The 19,614-nt window shown below is 34.6% G+C and overlaps 1 protein-coding gene across 3 annotated transcripts in view; it reads right to left on the bottom strand.

The window, feature by feature from the left end:
- Window positions 1–19,614, bottom strand: part of Tm9sf3 (transmembrane 9 superfamily member 3) — a 65,971-nt gene that overhangs the window by 20,414 nt on the left and 25,943 nt on the right. For all 3 annotated transcript variants that reach the window (XM_023561620.2, XM_063245135.1, XM_013143481.3), the window contains exons 6-9: window positions 13,962–14,093; window positions 12,305–12,471; window positions 10,961–11,055; window positions 8,273–8,403 (exon numbers count right to left, since the gene is read on the bottom strand). In XM_023561620.2, coding sequence (XP_023417388.2) covers window positions 8,273–8,403; window positions 10,961–11,055; window positions 12,305–12,471; window positions 13,962–14,093 — 525 coding nt within the window. The remainder of the gene's footprint in view (window positions 1–8,272; window positions 8,404–10,960; window positions 11,056–12,304; window positions 12,472–13,961; window positions 14,094–19,614) is intronic.

The following is a 19,614-nucleotide window of genomic DNA, read 5'->3' as shown; positions in this document are numbered from 1 at the left end:
TTAATTTTTGCATTTGATTTCCTTGTTACTTAATACATTACTATAAACCTTCCTACTTGTTACTTAACACTTCACTATTAATCTTAACACACTAACAAAGACCCTTGCATTTTCCCTTTAATTTACCAAAACTTTAATTTCAAATGAGAATTAAAGAGAAAGTGAAGTTAACATTCCTAGGTGGAATAAGACAGTCTAGCAGAAAGGCTTTCAAAGTGCTCCATGTAACTTTCAGATCCCAGAGCTTCAAGAATTTTACAAGCATTTACAACAAAAAAAGCTTTTTAAAAATTCTAACTGTAATTAAAAATTTTTAAAACTGAATGAGTTCTACACCAAATTTTAATATAAGAGATATCTTTGCCAGACTGACTCATTTTCAAACAAACCATACAATGTTTTTCCAGCTATCACTGTGTATATATTTTAAACTTCTGGCAAATGTCGCTGACTAGAAAAGTTGGCTTTTTGTTCTTCCTTCCATCTACCATCTCAATTAGACTGGATATACTTTCTTATCAAAGTTGAACAAGCAAAAGTCCTATAGATAAGCAAGGGTACAGCTAGCTTTCTGTGCACATTTCACACAAGAATCAATAAAATAACTTATCAACAGTTTCATGAAGATACTACTCACTGTTTAGCATTTGTTTTTCCTTTGTAAAACTATATGATTTTAAAATGTGAGTAGTTTGTTAAGAATTATAGTGATTAAACTGTGAAACCAATTACCTACTCCTTTATGTTCCAAGTTTAGATAGATTTACTTAAAGAATTCCTTGAGACTGAAAAGAAAGGTTTTTTAAAAATAAAATCACAGTCACAATTTTCCTCAATACAGACATTCAACTGAAGAAAATGGCAGGTGAAGATACGTCTGACCTGTGATTTATAATCCTTAGTACTAGATTTGTATTCATCAAAATTGTATTGCTCTCATTAAATTCAAAATGAGATACGAGATTTGCAAACTATATTTATACAGAACCATATTTATATCTGTCTTCTACACTGAGGTTCCACATTCAGGTTTCATTTTCAGAACTTTTTTTTGGAACCGGGGATTGAACTCATGACTTCATGCTTGTGGGGCAGGCACTTATGCTACTGAGCTAAACCCCAGCCCCTCAGGTTTCATTTAAAAATGAAATTTACCAACTACAAGTTTCAAAAGTCATTGGTCTAATACACCAGTGAAATCTCGGAACTCAAACCAATAGCTGGCCCTTTTGTCACAATTCATGGACAGAAGGAGAATGAAGGCTGGCAGTGAGGAGAGGAAAGACTTATTCCACGTGGAGGGTTGCCCCATTTACAAAACTAATGAGTTAGAAACCAATACTGCATATACCCCACAGATCTATCAGCCAGTCAATTCTTCTCAATTGCAGTCTAAAACCAAAAGTACAGCTATCACTTATTTTTGTTTTCTTCCAGACTGGTCTTTTAGGAATCTGTGGTGTGAATGGCTTGGAAAAGAAAATGACAGCCTAAGATGTATGACTTTGGGTTGCTAAAGAAGAATATTTTATCTAAAGGTGATACTTTAACTGCTTGTGGGTAAGATGATTCTCAAAAAACATCATTTTTGTCAGCCAATATATTTAAGTATTTCCTCAACACCTGTTCACATTACATGACTTCTACCACTCCTTTGCTAACTCATAAATTGTATGACTCTAGGTCTCTATATAAATTTAGCCTTTATTCAAGCATTTCAATCTCTAGATCCACTAATAACCAGGACATCACCAACTCAAACTCATTACCACCAAAAAGCCATCTATCATATCCAGAGATTTTCATCATGGTAATATATAACTGAGCATTCAGTGTCTTGATAAACACTAGATCTGAAGTGAAAAATCTGCTCTACAAAGTCAGTCTTAACAGAAAAAACACATATAAGAAAACTAGAGCAATATTTCTCATGAATATAGATGAAAAATATAACAAATTTTATCAAGAAGAATCTAATTATATATAAAACAGACACTATATCATGACAAATAGAGGTTTATCAAAGGAATGTAAGATTGTTTTAAAATTAGAAAATAATCAGTGCTATTCATCACTATTTCAAGAGATGCCAAAAATGTCAGGTGTGATGTCACAGGACTACATAGTGAGCCTGAACTATATAATGAGACCCTATCTCAAAAGAGAGAGAGGGCTGGGTGTGGTGGTGTACTCGTGTTGCCAGTTCGAGGTCAGTCTGGATTATAAAGTGAGCTCAAAGCCAGGCAGAACTGCATAGTGAAACTCTAGCTCAAAAAAACAAAAAGAAAAAGAGAAAGAGACAGACAGACAGACAGAGGCCAAAAAAAAAAAAAACCCAACTTCAGAAAAATCCAACTTCCATTCCCAACAAAAATTCTCAGCAAACTACAAATGGAAGGAAACTTTATCAACTTGATAAAGGTTTTTTAACCAAAAAAAAAACCTACAGCTAACATCTTACTTTAAAGAGCAAGACCAAACACTTCTTCCCCAAACTGGTCTGCTCCCATCACTGCTACTTATAAAAGACTGATGGAAAGGAAAAGGGAAAGGGAAAACAAAAGGATAGGGAAAGAAGGGCAGAGGAGGGAGTAAGACAGGATATTGGTTAGCAAAAGGAAAACTTTTCTTCACAGGAATTTTGATTATGTAAAAAACTAAAATAAAGCAACTAAGACTAAGTGAACTCAGCAAGGTTACAAAAATATAAAACTAATATTCAAAAACTATTTTTATATGCTGGCAATATTTTATCAGATTCTGAAATTTAAGATACTATTTATAAACATCATAAAAAACATAAAACACTTGGGGATAAATTCAACAGAAGAAATAAAACACTGAAATCTTAAGACTAACATTTACAAGATGCTGCTTAAAACAAAGATAGCTAAGGAGGTTGAAACATATAGTACTGCATTCACAAAGCAAGACTCAATATTAAGATGACAATTCTTCCTAACTTGAGGTATAGATTTGACAATCCAAATCAAAATTCCAGCTGGTTTCTTGTAGAAATCGATAGGCTAATTCTGAACTTTATATAGATATGCAAGGAATACAAAAAAGCCTTTTTTTTTTTAAAAGCAAAATGACATTGAAAAAGAACTGATTTCAAGATTTATAGAGCAATGATAATCAAAACAGCACTGGCATAAAAATAAAACAATGTGACCAGTGAACCACCACAGAAAACCCAGAAGTGAATCTATATATAATTAACCAGTAATTGGTGCTAAAAGTGCTAAGGCAACTCAACTGATAAAGAATAATCTTTCTAATAAATGTGCTAAATGTTACAGTCATAAGGAAAATAAAACTTTTAACTCTTAATTCATAAATTAATTTATTAAATTAACAAAAAATGGATCACAGACCTAAATGCACAAGCAAGAAACTACAAAACTTGTAGAAGACTGCACACAAGGAAAATTTGGTGATCTCTGCTTTGGCAGGACTTCTTAACTACGACAGAAAAAGCACAAGCTAGAAAAGAGGACATACATCAAATGGCCTTCCAACTTTAGTATATTTGCCCTTCAAAAGAAACTTAATAAAATTAAATCACAAACCACAAAATATACTTGCAAAATAATTATAAGATTAAAGACTTGTATTTACTATATATATATATATATATATATATATATATATTAAAAACTCCACTGATTGAGAAGATAAACTATCAAAAAAATGGGTGAGAGATTTAAACAGTCCACTGACAGCAAATATACAAACCAAAAGATCTAAAACAAACTGATTAGTAACTGAGGAAATGAAAACCATGAGCCAACACTACACACTCACTAGAATGGCTTTAATTAAAAAAAAGACTGACTATATTAAATGCTGGCATTGATGCAGAACAACCAAAACTCTCATAAAACACTGGTGGAAATGAAAAGTCACAAAACTACTTTGGAAAAGGTAGGCAGATTTATTGAAAGGTTAAACTGCATATGACTCCACCACTACATTCCTAATAATTTATCTAAGAGACATGGAAACATGTCTTGATTTGTAAGTAGTGAAAACCATAAAAAAATCTAATTGTGTATTACTGGGTAAATGGAAAAATTAATATAATATGCACATGTAATGAACATAACAGTAACACCTCTGGAAATAATTTTTGAATGAAAAAGACGAAACACCCATTTAAATGAAGTTCTAGTTAATGATGGCACATCTTTTAGATGGCACACTTTTTAGATGCAAATTGCAACCAAAACCCCACTTATTTATTGCAAAGTCCCAACACTGCAATTAAATCTGAATATTGAGGTTCTTAGTTTACAAAACAAACTCATACATTTTTTGTTCTAAAAGTAAAACAAATAACACATGTGCCATAGGTTTGCCACTACTGTACCAGGTAATGCAAGCTAAGCTAGTAAGAGAGAGCAGGCTAATAGGGGATGGGGGAAGGAGAAGAAAGGGATAAATTACAAAGGTGATAGAAAATTTCTTCCTTTCCCTCACTGTGCATGATAGTTTCATAAATGTGTGCAGTGTTAAAACTCAACAAATGGTATACTTTATATATGCAATTTATCATGTTAACATGTAGCTCAAAATAGCTACAAAAACATCCAAAAAGAAAAGGAAAAAAATCACTGTCCAGGGGCTGCCGACTGCTCTCATAATTAAAATAGGATTCCTTTTATAAAAGGGAAAAACAGAAAAAAATGTAGACTTTACCAAAAGTCCCCAACGAAGGAAAAGAACCCATCTTCACAACCACAACAACAAAGAAAACATGATTTTGAGGTGATCACTGTCTAGAAGTCTTTTGGTTTTTTTTTGTCCTGTAAGACAGGTATAACCCATATATCTAGCGCTACCTCTGAGTTCTTTTGAAAACTAGACAAGTGCAATAATGAGTACAAAAACGCTCTGCAAAATACAAAATATGTTACAAATATGATTATTTATTATAATTCATCTTCCAACATCTGGCACATCGTTTCAGTCAGCTAGGGTATTTTTAGATGTTGTTTTCAGCATTCCATGTTACCAGTTTCCTCCCTGGTCTCAACTTCTCTTTCAACTTACTCAGCAGATCACTAAATCTTTATCCAAGTTATTAATAATCCTTTAGTAGGTCAGAGTCAAGAATATATATCATATTCTGCTAAAGGATAGTGTATGATATACTATGGTTAATACCCCAATATTGGGCAGGGAATACAGCTCAGTGGCACAGCAACTGCCTGGCAAGCATGAGGCCATGGGTTCGTTCCCCAGTATCACTAAAAAAAAAAACAAAAAAACCCCCAGAAATACCCCAATATTCTATAACTGGTATTTTGGCCACTTTTTCCTATCTTGACCAGTAAGACAGACACTTTTATATTCTTTGTTTTTCTACTAACACCTACTGAAAAGAATAAAGTTAATCGAGCATTTTTGCTTTAATCCCTATTGGCTTCCAATGGCAATTATTTGTATTTTATAAATAAATTTTAATAACCCATTATAAAATCTTACTTTGTCAACATCAACTTCATTACATTTTGAAAAGCAGAATCCACTTACTTTTGCTTCCTCCCAAAATGGTACGTTTACCTGTGTCCAATTTGGTAACACTTCTCTGCCTTACAGAGACACCCCAACATTATCAATGAGCTCTTTATCTCTAAATGGTTACTTATATGTTCAAAGCCACGTGCACCTAAAGTAGCTGACTCCTCTCTGACAATTAACAACTGCCTGACCTAGCTTAGATTTCATTTCCTTCTTATCAAGAGAATTTTTGCTCTTACTTTCAAACAAAGGTTATTTTATTTGAAGAAAAACCCAAAGAGGAAGAATAAGATGAACCCATTGTTCTTTCATTGCTATCTTGCTGAGCCTACGTGATGAGCCTTTACTAAAGAAAATCATTACAAAATTATCTTGTTTGCTGTAACATTTGTCAGCTTAGATAATGGGTTTTCCAAATACTATTTTGATCTTTATTATTCCTTCATGCTTGAGAATTCTGTATTATTCTGATCACCCATGAGATATATTGCTTTGTAATCTTTACCACAAAGTAGTACCTATCCATTAATCTTAGTACCCATTTTTCACTGTAGTTAGGTTCTGAACACACATCATGAATTTCATTTTTGAGAATCTCTTATTCTTAAATCATTTTCCCAGTTATAGCTCAAAACTTGGATCATGAGACAGCATTTCCCTCAGTATCTGTGAAATACGATTTTTAAGCCTATGGCATGTTTATGATTCTGGACAAATTTCCATCCTATGCTAAAACAGATTTTAAGGTGATAAATAGACCACCTTTATTAGTTTTCCTTTATTAATTTCTACTCATTAAAAGGCAAAATCATAAAGAAATTTAAGTAAAAAATTTATGATTACATGCTGAGTATTGTTTTGAGTAGAAAAGTGTTTAGTTGTCATGCTACCCTGACTGTGTGAACTATAAAACTCAACTTGGTTCTTTGTCCTTTGAAAGCTTACATCATATGAAGGATCTAAGATTTACAGCTTACAAAAGACTTCATGCTGAAAATTCTTTCTCAGAACATTCTGGCAAATCCATTCTCATCCCCAAGTGACTCTCATAGGACCAAACCCTCAGAGCACTAATACCTAAATCACCATTGGGCAAATCTGCAAAAGAAAAGGTCCTTCTTACTTTCCCAAAACTACTTTAATTTCAAGTGTTGTTTCTCTCATTCTCTAGTTATCTCTGCTAGAACACTCCAACTTCAGCAGAGACTTATATACCTTTGGACAGTCTGATTCACTTTTTATCTAAATGCTCTCTTGCCTATCTAAGTGGTCCTGAATCTAGGCACCATCATGTATTGAACATAGGACACTAGATACTAGTTCCGAATATCATTGCCAAACTCCATCAGTGGTTATCTTTTATTATTGAATGTTTAATGTGACATGGATTTAGTGACCTTTCTAAGTTTAATGATCTAATATATAATTGTGTATGTCTGAGCAAAGAAGTTAGAATCCAAAGACAAATCTCATCCACTTTTTGCTATGCTTGAACACACTATGTAATCCAGATGAGACCTACATGGTAACTCCCTACGTCAGACTCCTCAGTGCTGGGACAACAGGTGTGTGCCACCATGTCCAGTAGTCTATTCACTTTTAATCTTATTTCAGACTAGTCCTGTAACGCTAGCAATATTGTAACTGAACTCCGTGTCAAAAGTGGAGAAAATCTTTATTTTTCTCGTGTCTAGAGAAGAAATCAAAAGCGTAAGTCACTATGATTATATTAAAGCATTTTTTTTCCAATCCAAATGCAATTAATTACTTTACCCTTTCCTAATCATTATCATTTCCTTTGGCTTAAAAAGAAATTCATTTTTGAAGCAAGTTTCAAAATATTCCCAACTCCTACTAACTGAACAGTATTAATGATTTAGTAGAAATGTATATTCAAAATATCTTGGGGGAAAAAATATGCCTTGGAAAAAATGTAGACTGTATAAAACAACCAAATTTCTGTGGAATTTCTGTGAAACCATGTGATAACTTCTAGATAACAAAAATTCACAAGAAGATATGATTGCAGTTCTAAGCTACCTATATAACTTTAATTTGCCTCTTACTAGTAATAACCACCATGCAATCTGCATATATGTACATACATATGTACACAAGGATACATTAAGACTGAAGTCTATTCTGGGTCTAAAATTCTGTTTCTAGCAAAAAACAGCAGGAAGAATTAGAAGAGTATGTAGTATACCATTACATCTTATTCTAATTTTCATGTATTTCAACAATCCAAAACATTTCAAAGCCTATGATTACAACTAAAATATATAAAAGGATTTTAGTATCTATAGCAATATTATTAATTAGCATAAATGCTGAATGGAATTCTAAAAACTGCATGTTAATTTGAAAATGTGTTATACAACTTTTACTTCCTACTACTCTACTCACCTAACACCTTAAAAACTCATGTTTCTTGGTATGTCACTATTCTTTCTGTAAAATTTAGTTCACCATTTTCAAAGCTATAGTACTTTATTTTGTCACACTTAAGGTCAATTTCTCACTTTCCTGACTTACAGAATCAGCAAGGGGGAGCAATTATAGGTTTAAATGTAACTAACCTTATGGAGGTCAATAACAGTTTTTTCCTCACCTAACTTTCCAGGACTGATTAAGCATTTGCTGAAACCATCAAAACACCCAATTAGAGGAGTACTCTGGAGAGAGTAGGCCTCATATTAGAATGTTTACACAGATTCAGTTTATAAGCAAGATTGAAGCAACTTACCATTGTTCCAAAAGGTATAGCTCTTGAAGCATGGTAGTAAATGGCTATAAAATTGATGAAGAAGGCAGTGCCGCATACCATGGCTGGAATAAGAAATGCTCCAATAAACATTTGCTTTATCCATCTCCTTCCTGAAAGAGAAGGAAAAGTATAAAACCAAAGCCAGACAAAGATGTTTTGATGTTTAAAATATAAGTATCTATCATATAATTTATTTTAAATTTTAACACAAAGAACATAAAGTATAATTTCTGAAACTATTCCAAACCAATAGCTAATAAAGACCTGTCCAGCTTTTCGAATATCTGAAATGGAAATAGCTTTTGAGGTAGATTACTGCAAAAAAACAATAACCTGTCGTAAAATATTTTCGTCCTGATTCTGCAATTCAACTGCAGTGAATTTTGAAATGCCACTCTCTCTGGGCTATCAACTGGCCGTATCAGAGTTTTCAAACTATTACCTAGAGTTCTAAAACCTTTGACATGCCCCTGAGGTCAAGTGATAAAAATCTCAGGTCTCCTTGGTCTGCTCAACCATAACAAGTCTGCTTTTGACAGTTTTACATGCTGGAATTTCGTGTAAGCTTACATGTGAAAAAGGATTATACTGCTTAAAATTTTTTTGTTTTGTTTTGTTTTTAATCTTTGGGTGAGGTGATTTCAAAAATAACTATGTATTTAGAAGCATTTCTGTGTTTGAAAGAAAAAACAACAGAGAATGTGTAAGATGACTCTCAGGAATCAGAACTGTAAAGAATTGTTTGTACCTCTACATAGTCAAATTCTTAAAGCATCTATTATTCAACTAACCAAAGGACGACATATTTAACTGTATTGTAAAAATTTTAAAATCACATTCATATCTAAACTAATATATCTAATATAGCAGAGTATACAAGCAAGTGCACTGCTGCTGGAAAAAACATCTTCACATAGCTTAGGAACAGAATGCAAATATTTAAAATTAGATTATTAAAATTCAATCCCACAATCATAAGTAATAGGGCCCAAATAGAAAATTCTACAGGAAAAACTTCTATCATAGTACCCAAACTTTTGCTTTCCTCTAAATAAAGTTCTAACCCTTTCAATTCTAGTATCCAGCATTGGAATATCCAGTTCCCCACACACTTAAAAGTTGGGCTTACAGCAGTGAGACCTTGACTTCTACCACAGTTCAAATTCTAACATTAAAATTTTTCATTCCCTGGATCGCTCTTTACATCTTTGGTTTGTACTGATTTTCCAGGACTATTCAGACAAATTATTAGGACATGATCAGACTTTCGCAGTGATCTATCAATCAGAATACAATCTTTTTTTTTTTTCCTTCCTTTTTCATTGGTACCAGGGATCGAACTCACGACTGCCTGCTTGCAAGGCAGGCGCATATGCCACTGAGCTAAATCCCCAGCCCCCAGAATACAATCTTTATACTTGGGGAAATTTGACAATCCTACACCTAAGCTTGAACTCCCAGTTTTCAAGAATACAGAAAAAGAAAGTGGGTTGGATATTCTTAATTTGCAATTGAGCTAAAAGTAAATTTATGTTCAAGTATGAATACATTTCCTATTTTAAATAAATTTGTGCTACAGAGACTTTTTTTGGAAGTCACTTTTGGCCTAACTAGTTTTCTGGTCAAATTCAAAGCACTAATTACCTAATGTATCCTTATCTCCTTAGATGAAGCCCTATATGCCTGGACTTGTTTCCCATATCTGGAGGTAGAATTTAGAGACTGAATATCTAACTCAAATAGTCAGAAATCCATAAGCAATTCATAGAACTAGCTAAATAGAAGGTATTGACTACTAAGTCTAGTAGGACTGCTGAAAACAGCAAATAGGACATCCTGAGTGAATTATAAAGGATCGTATACTATGACATAATCCATCAGTCTCTCTAGCCTAGTAATACCAATATTGCTTAAGATAGGCAGTGAAAAATCACATTTTGGAAGTGTCTATCTTGGGAATATAATTTTAAAACCTTTCAACAACTACTCATAAGCTAAAATATGCAAATATGCTATTTTCAGTATTTTTCTGACCCCAGATTATTACAGGGAAAACAAAAGAACTTTAAGATCCCTGAATGTCATCACAGTATTATCTACATATTATCTACATATTATCTACATATTATCACCATTTCCAGATCAAACAGTAAAGGAACAAGAAGGTATTTAAGATAAAGTACTCTCAGCAAGAGATTATAACACAGAACGACAGAAATTCATGTAAAGGTTCCTTTGATAAATATTTAAGAGAACAGAAACAGTTCTCCTTCTTACTCTCCTTTCACTGATCAGAAGTTTTATCATATACCATTCAGCATGTTTCTGTATTTGCCTGTAATGCTGCTAGGCTCTATGTGGAGTCCTTGCATAGAGCACATCTAGGAATCTGCTAACTCAAAAGCACTGTAATTCAAACAAATACATCTCATACATGTTCCTCAAGTCTAATTTCACAATGGAGATGATCTGTTGATTATTCATAACTTTAGGAAGTAAAATGCAAGGATTCTATAACAAGATAGAAAAACAGTAGATTGGTGGATATAAGTAAACTGAGACAGCAAAGGATTTTATAATAGCTGTACTCCATTTTAAATTTCAGTTACCTCTTTAAAAATATTAACTTCTATAATTTAAAATACATAGTAATTACTCCTAAATTACCTCCTTGTCTAGCATATAGACTTCCTCCAAAATAACCATTCACTGGTGATGTAGCAGCATAGACAAATATGGCTGTACTGAGCATTGATCCTCTCCTAAAAAGATGAAAACATACCAAAACCAACAATTAAAAAAAAATTCTCCTCTATTACATTAGATTAATTTCAAAGATAAATAGTATAGTATCAACTCATAAGTGATGAATTTAAATCAATATTTAATGTAAAATACAACTTGTTGGCAGATTTGAAATATTTTTCTTAAATTTAGCATTCTGTTTATCTGAAATATATTATTCCCTAAAATATGAACTCACTCTAACTCTGAAATTTTGAGTTTTGGTCAATTATTTTAAAGCTTCTGTGGTAAGTGAATTGCAAAGGTAACATATATTAAAGAAACATAACAGAAACTACAAAGAAACAACTTTGTTGTTAATACATATTCACTTCAGTTCAACAAGCACTGATTAAGTTCCTCCCACAGGCAAGGCTCTTTAAGTAAGTACAGTACTTTTAAAATTAAAAGGTAAGTTAAAACCTAATCCTTACTCCCAAGAAATCTACCTAAGAGAGGAAAAAGCAATTTTGTATACAGCAAAATATTTAACATACTACAAGAGTTATTCTTCCTACATGAATTATTGCTTGTCCCTGAAACAGTGGGTACAAATATATTATGAACTAAACTAGAGGTATGAAACACAACTAGAGAATAGTGTCATTCTGACAGAGGGCATCATAACTGAATCAGAACCACTGCCCCCATGTACCAGATAATATATGTTGTAGCTCTCTGAGCATAAAGTGACAGGACTACTTTTGGGAATATACAACTTTTTTAAATTCAAAGACCTCAAACCAAAATTTCAAATAAATAATTTTGTTAGGAAAAAGAAAAAAAACAGCACCAAAAACCATGTAAACTTAGGATACTGATTTATGACTTTTGTACTTAAGTATTCATTCAATTACTTTCTAACCTTGTATGACCTTTCCATCACTCTTTTTACCATTAGTTAGAACCTTCTATTCTGCAGAGTCTCCTAGATTTGGACAAGACTGTTAAGTACTAATTTACTGACTGTATAATCCTGTACCTAACCTCTGCTTAACTTTCTAACAGAACATAAACTTTGTAACCAATCAAAATGTTTAGTAATGCTAGGAAGATTTAGAATGTACAAAAAATATAGCTTAAGGTTATTATTCATTATTTGTCTATAGTAATATTTATAGTATTTAATTTCTAATGTAACAGAAACAAATACTTGTGATTAATTCAAAAGGTTTCAATGATTAAAACTATTCAATAACAAAAAAGTAATAAAGTATAAGCACTTACTCTGTATATAAGTCTTCTATCATTGCAACAATAATGACAATAAGAGACACAGCAAATATCTGACATCCAGAGCCAATGAGAGAGGAAAATATCAATGGGTGACTTGATGGTCTAAATACATCTCCATGCACCTGCTTCCATCCATATTCATCTCCTAGGTCTCTATCCTATTTACCAATATGAATGTACAGAGAAATGAAAATCATTTAAATTGAATTAAAACAGTCAACAGATTTTTTTTTTAAAATACAGTTTTATATTCCCTCTCTCCAAATTTACAGCTTTTTAAAGAAGTTAAAAATACTGGGAAGAGATATTGGGCTACATAGTGAGTTAGAGGCCAACCTAAACAACATAATAAGACTGTGTCTCCAAAAAAAAAAAAGGTGGCAGGGAGAGAAAAAAGTGTGTGTGTATGTGTGTGTGTGTGTGTGTGTGTACACACAAGATAGTTACATAGCTAGTTTCTCTTCACTGAGAACAGAATGTGCTAATATTTCATGCCTCTATCCTGTATCCTGAGTAACTACTATGAAGCTAACTCCTACAATTATTTTAAGGCCCTATTCATAACTGTAGCTTTCTATAGTATTGGTGTGGAGTGATGTGGTGTGGTTTTTGAGACTGGGTCTTGCTATGTAGTGCCGGCTGGTTTAAACTCGCAGCAATCTTACTGTCTCTCCTTCCCAAGTTCTGAGATTATAGGAGTACACCACCAAACCTGGCTCTACAGTGGTTTTTAAAAAGAAATCAATTTTTCATAAGAAATAGCAGTCACTCAAGGATATCTGTTTTTTTCTTTTAGAGGTAGTAAGGTGGAAAAAGTCCTGGTCAGGTACGTTTTAAGGAAGAACAAATATCTTACCTACCCTCTGGTATGCGATAATACATTTTTAACACATTAAAATTTAAGTAGCTCCCAAACTTCATTACAGATAAAGTAGTCCTACATAGAATAGCCATTAATATTCTATAGAACCTATTTTGTTCTATAACTTAAAATAATTTAGAAAACAAATCTCTTCTCTGAACTGAGCTAAAAAGTAAATCTTTCCATCCACTCCCTGAACTTTATGCAATATTTAACAGCACTAGAAAGATACTGATACAGGTCTACAACCTTCTAGCTGTAATTCTGAAAATCAAGATTATTTCATAAATTTGATGTATCATTATCTGATGCAAAACAGCCTGCACGAGAGGTTATTCACGGCTGGATGGCCTACATCTGTAATCCCAGCATTCTGGGAGGCTTAGTCAGGCAGGAGGATCACATGTTCAAATCCAATCTGGGCAATTTAGTGAGTTAAGTCAAGACCCTGGGGCTCGAAATAAATGAAAAAGGCCTGAGATGTAGCTCAGCGTAAGGGCCTTTGGTTTGATCTCCAGTACCACCTCCCAAAAAGGGACATTATTTATAGTGTTTATCTACTTAATAGTGTTTATAGGGTCTTACTGAAAAATATTCATATAACTCACTAGTGAGCAATGTTCCCGAACACCACTGAGAGATTTTTATCTTATTAAAACCTCAACATTCTAAATTTTGAAAACCTCATCTGGCCTCAGAACTTCAGATAAATTATGAACATTTCAATGTTTGAAATAACAGCAAGATGAACTGTTCCTATAAGTATAACATAAAATATTTACTCACCATGTCATCCATTTCTTCTTCTTTACTATACCGGGCATAATCTTTTCTTAAAGTTCTCATTAAAATCATTGAAACTAAGCCCACTAAGAAGATCACCATCATGAAAGAGTTGAAAATTGAAAACCAATGAATCTAAACCAACAGAAAAATAAAATGAAATAGTCACGAAGATTATAGGTTTCATGATCATAAACTAGATGTTTATGGAAATAAAAAGACTTAAAATCTACATAAAAATCCAAACCTAAAGCATGTCGGAGGTAAGTGTTCACTATGGCAAAAAATTGGTTTTCTTTATGGTATGCTTCCACATACTGAAAACATGCTATTATTCACACTGAAGTTCACAATCAAATTTACTGTACTGACAGAGTACCATTTGGCCAAATGGCATGTGCAACTCAGCATTACACAGAAATAAGATGGGGCATGGAGCAAACAGGCCTGGTTATTTTAACACACTCTGCCTAGCTATGTAGTCACAGTTTTCTCATCTGAAGAATGGAGGAATTTTAAGTGATTTATAAGGTATAAAAACATAAAAAGCACAGTACTGCACCAGGTATGGAACAGTAGCAACAGTAAAAACAATAGATAAATGTTACTTTTCTACCCCGAACTGAGCAACAATCTGAAAATCTTAAATCACAACTAAGCAATTGCATTTGGCTGCCACAGACTTGGGCTACCTCACTGAATAATGTACTTCACTTGCTTCCAGTAATTCATCCTCTCTGTCCTTTTACCCTTATTCGGTTCTCTCCAAAGTTGCCCCTGGTACACAAAACGGAAATATCCCTTAGTTTTCCAACATTCAGAAGGCTCCTGGGTTTGGTCCCATCCACACTTTAAGTCCCAACAGTATATCCAGACTTTGGTCCATAATCAGAAAATACTACTGTGTCTCTGTGTCCATATCAGAACTCAGTGCCTCCAACTTGAATCTGGTCTGTGGCACTGCCCATTATTCCATTACTTAACATTTCCAAAAGATCCTTAAGGATACCTCTGAAATTTCTCTACTCTCTTCCAGGCCCCATCAGCATTCTCTCTCCTGTCTTCTACCACCCAGCAGGACAAGACCTTTATTCAAGCAGTTTTGTTGTTTTTGACATAGAGTCTCACTATGTAGTTCAGGCTAGCCCCAAACACACAGTGATCCTCCTGCCTCAGCTTTCTAAGTGGTTGTAGGCCACTGTACTTGGTTGTTCACGTATCTTTCTAAACTTTCATTCTTCATGTCAGTCTCCTAGAAGCAATTTCCTTTTGAAGTCAGTCTTTCTTGCAGGTGTGCCTAGGGCACACCTGCCACAGCAGATACACAGAGCCTTCTCTGTTGGGCCTTAAGCCAACTTGCCCCAGCATCAGATGATTCACACCTAAATGCAGTGTTGGCAACCATGTGACAAATAAGTGTGTTTTGGGTTGTAGTTTCGGCACTTGGTCTCTAAAAGGTTACATTGGGGCTGGGGATAGAGTTCAGCAGTGGAAGCACCTGCCTGGCAAGTAGGAGGTCACTGAGTTCTATTTCCAGTACAAAAAAAAAAAAACTAAACTAAAAAGTTCATCATTACTACTTTAGGCTCTACATTTCATTCACTTTGAGATGTTTTCCTCCTCTTATTTCGTACCTCTAAACCTTTACTTTTCTCCAGCATTAACAATCTCCAAAGGTCCTCACCCAGAATAGTATCTACCACCTGGAGTTGTTATAAAGTTTAAATGGGATAATAACCATGAAGTATAGTGTCACGCATATCTAAAATCATTAAAATAGAATCTGAAAGTTAGTGTTACTATTATTATCCTCTTTCAAAGCATATGGCCCTTTGTCTTGTTCTTCTGATCTTCAGCCTCATCTCCCTTCCAGTGTCAATACTTTTCATATAATTACATTTTTCATTCCACCCTCTACTTCCTCCAAAATACAGTGTATGTCAATGTTGTCTTCCTCAAATTTCTCTAAAATGACTACAATGAACTTAACAGATTCAGCAGTCAATTACCTCTTTCCTTTCCTTGATCTCTCTGTCACACTGCCCTATCCTGACACTGTCCATTCTACCTCCCCTCTTACATCTTCTATGCCTTTCCTACCACCTATTTTGAACTTCTCCAAAAGTTCCAGCCTCGTAATACTCTGCTGTGACTTCTTGGACTCTCAGAACTTGTAACGAGCACTGTAACAATTGACACTTTCCATTCCTTGCCCCAAATCTCTGCCCCTTGCTCATGTTTCAGACTTTTGCTAACTACAGTAATTTACACTTGAATACCTTTCTGGAATTTAAAATTCAGACTGCCTGAATTGTTATAGTAAATTTGTAATCATCCTTCACATATAGCACTCACTTCTGATTCTCTAACTTCTGCTAAAGGTATTAGCTTTTCTGAAATAATTATGTTCATGTATCACTCCTCTATTAAGAGTAATATACTCAGTCAGGGATTTAGCTCAGTGGCATAAGCCCCTGCCTGGCAAGCATGAGGTTGAGAGTTCGATCCCCACTACAAAACAAGACAAAAGAGTAACATACTCTATTTCTTCCACATCAAAGTTAAATTATTTCCTCAGCAGTCTATATTCCACATAACATGACCAACTCATCTCTAATCAACCTCTCCTTCCATTATTATTTATCTCCTAAACAGGCCCACTATTCCAGTTCAGTGACCCATAAACACAGCTAACTTCTATTTCCTTGGGTTTTTTCATATTTTTTTTCAAATAGGAGCTACTTCTATCCCCCTGCATAAATTGTACCAATTCTTCAAATTCCAATTTAAGCAGTCCCCTTACTTCCCTAAAACCTCCCATCTACATGTTCCAGTTCTTCATGAAAATTTTCCTGCTCTAAACTTCTACAAGTCAGTCTATAGAACATAATACACAGTTTACTGTCCTACACAATTACGGCAGATTTTACCTAACCAGGTCTAATGTGCAGAGGAAGTGCACGAAGGTGAAGGGTAGTCTTGGCTCTGCTACCTGCCCTGAGACTTCAAGGAGAGGTCACAACTCTATGGCTCTTCCTGAAAATGAGACAGTTACTTTTACCTCTTCACAAGATCATGCCTTTCCTTATTTAACTATATTTTCATTGAATACCTACTGAAATCATACAGAAAATAATGGATTATATTTTGAAATGTCTGCCCCAAAAAGATATAAATAAATTTATAGTAATGGTGTCACCTAAGATTTAAAAAGCAGTCTATGATGACAGACTTTTCGAAAGATTTCATTTTGTTCCCATTTAAGAAATTAACCCACAAAAAATTAAAAAAAGAGAGAGAAATATGACTCATACCTTCTTTTAGCCAACTTATCAAATATATACAGTTATATTTAGTAATAAGAAAGATACATCTAAAATGCTCAACTTTGTAACATGGACAGAAATGGAGATTATTATGTTAAGTGTCAAGCAAAAAAGGTAAGTATTACAGCTGCGGATGGTGGGGGGCATACTGTGTAATCTCAGCACTCTGAAAAGCTGAGGCAGAAGGTTTACAAGTTTGAGCCTGGGTTGGACAACCTGGTGAAACCCTGTCTCAAAATAAAAACTAAAAACTGGGCCAGGCATAGGATTGCATGCCTGTAATCCCAGCACTCGGGAGGCTGAAGCAGGAGAATTACAAGTTCAAGGCTAGTCTGGGCTACACAGTAAGTTCAAGGCCAGCCTGAACTACATACCATAGCAAGACCCTGTCAGAAAACAAAACAAAACACCAAAGCCAACATAAAAAATGGGGAAAGGGTGTGTGTGTGCATGCAGCTAATAGTGCAAAGGCCGTAGGTTCAATCTCCAGAACTGCACACACACACACACACACACACACACACAAAACACTGCATGATCTCATTTAGATGTGGAATCTAAAAACGGTTGATCTAGAAACTGAGAGTACAACAGCAGTTATCAGAGGGGGAGGGAAACAGGAGCAGAAAGAGACAGAAAAAATTGGTCAATGGGTACAAATTACAGTCTGAGAGTAAGAAGTGCTTGTACACAATAGGGTGACTACACATAACAATAATGTACTATATTTCTAAAAGCTAGACTAAAGGATTTTGAAGGTTTATATCATAAAGAAATAAATATTTGAAGAGAGATACTTACCTTGATTCAAACTCTACATAACACAATGTATACGTGTATATCATCACATAGTACCTAATAAATATGTCTGATTTTTATGCTTATGTTTTAGTTAAAAATAAATTTAAATTTTAAAACTGTCAACATTTATAAAACTTTCTTCTAATCTAAGATATAAATTTTAAACCAAAATCTATTAGAATCCAATATCAATGGACTAATATTTATAACATTCCTTTATTCTAAAAATTATGAAATATGGTATGATTTTGGAATTTTTGTACCAAGAAAAACATTTCTTAAAAATAATAAAAAATCCTGGTATCACTTAAGGGTTACTGACCTTAACTGCTGCACGCCAGCTCCCTCTAGTGTTACTAAGATAGAGCCATATTCTCCGTTTGTCACCCAGTTTGCAAGGAACCAGAGGGGCACACTGTGCTGACACTACTGTCTTACCCTCAGTACTGCTGCGTGCCAACCCTCAAGCCAGATGTCTTTTGACCATGACCCAAGAGAAACCGTCCTACAACTCTGCAAGGTGCTTGAGTCCTTGCTGCACTGTTAAGGAAGCAGAAACTGAAGATCTGAGACATCTGACCAGGTCAGTGAGCAGCAAGGCAACAGCTGGATTTGGCTTACATTCCTGTCTACGCTTCTAGTCAGCGAGTTAGAAACCAACCCTCACTCACACAGTAGGTCCCACTCCTCCCACGCACTTCAGAAAAACACTGCATCAACTCTCTTTTTCACCTGCCTTGACAGTTTTACACTCTCCACTAACCCCATGGACTTATGTGTTTCTCTTTTATCTTGAAGGAAATCTCCTGAATCCATATGCTCTACTGGCCCCTCCACAATTTCTTTGTTCTTACAAGATTATATTCACATGGTGGTCCATTCCTATAATCTCAGGACTTTAGGAGGCTGAGGCAGGAGGATCACAAGTCAGGGCACTCACCCTGGGCAACTTAGTAACACCTATACTTACTATCACCAATTTCTCTCCCCTATTCTTATAGTAGGTTCCATTCAGATTTTTACCCACTGAGTCAGGTTCGTCAATAGCTCCAAATTAGTCCAATAGTGGCTTTTCAGTATGCATCATCATGCTATAGTTTGCATTAGGAATGCTCATACGTTGAAGGCTCAGAGCCCCACTTGGCAAAACTGTGTGTGGAGGTCATAGAAACTTGAGAAATAAGGCTACGGGAGGTTTCTCATCACTGCAGGGTACTGCCTCAAAGGCAATGGTGAGGCTCTTCTCAAAAGGAACAAGGAAGGATGTGTCCCTTTCCCTCTCTCTCTCTCAATTCCACCCAAAATGTGAACAGCTCTGCTCTGCCACACGTTTCCCACCATGCTGTGTCATCTCACCACAGACTTCAAGCAGGATGGCCAACTACTCATGGACTAAAACATCTTCTCTCTGGAAGGTGACTGTCTTCAATTATTTTGTTGTAGTAAAAGAATGGTGGCTAACACCTCTTACTTCATCTACACCTACAATTCAGAACTAATTTCTCCAGTCTCCAAAATATACTTTGTTT

The sequence above is a fragment of the Cavia porcellus genome, unplaced genomic scaffold (assembly GCF_034190915.1).
Source record: "Cavia porcellus strain 051 isolate PalLab524CR breed Dunkin Hartley unplaced genomic scaffold, mCavPor4.1 scaffold_2, whole genome shotgun sequence".
Lineage (NCBI taxonomy): Eukaryota > Metazoa > Chordata > Mammalia > Rodentia > Caviidae > Cavia > Cavia porcellus.
Note: the sequence above shows the minus strand (reverse complement) of the source record. Positions and strands in the feature narration are given on the sequence as shown.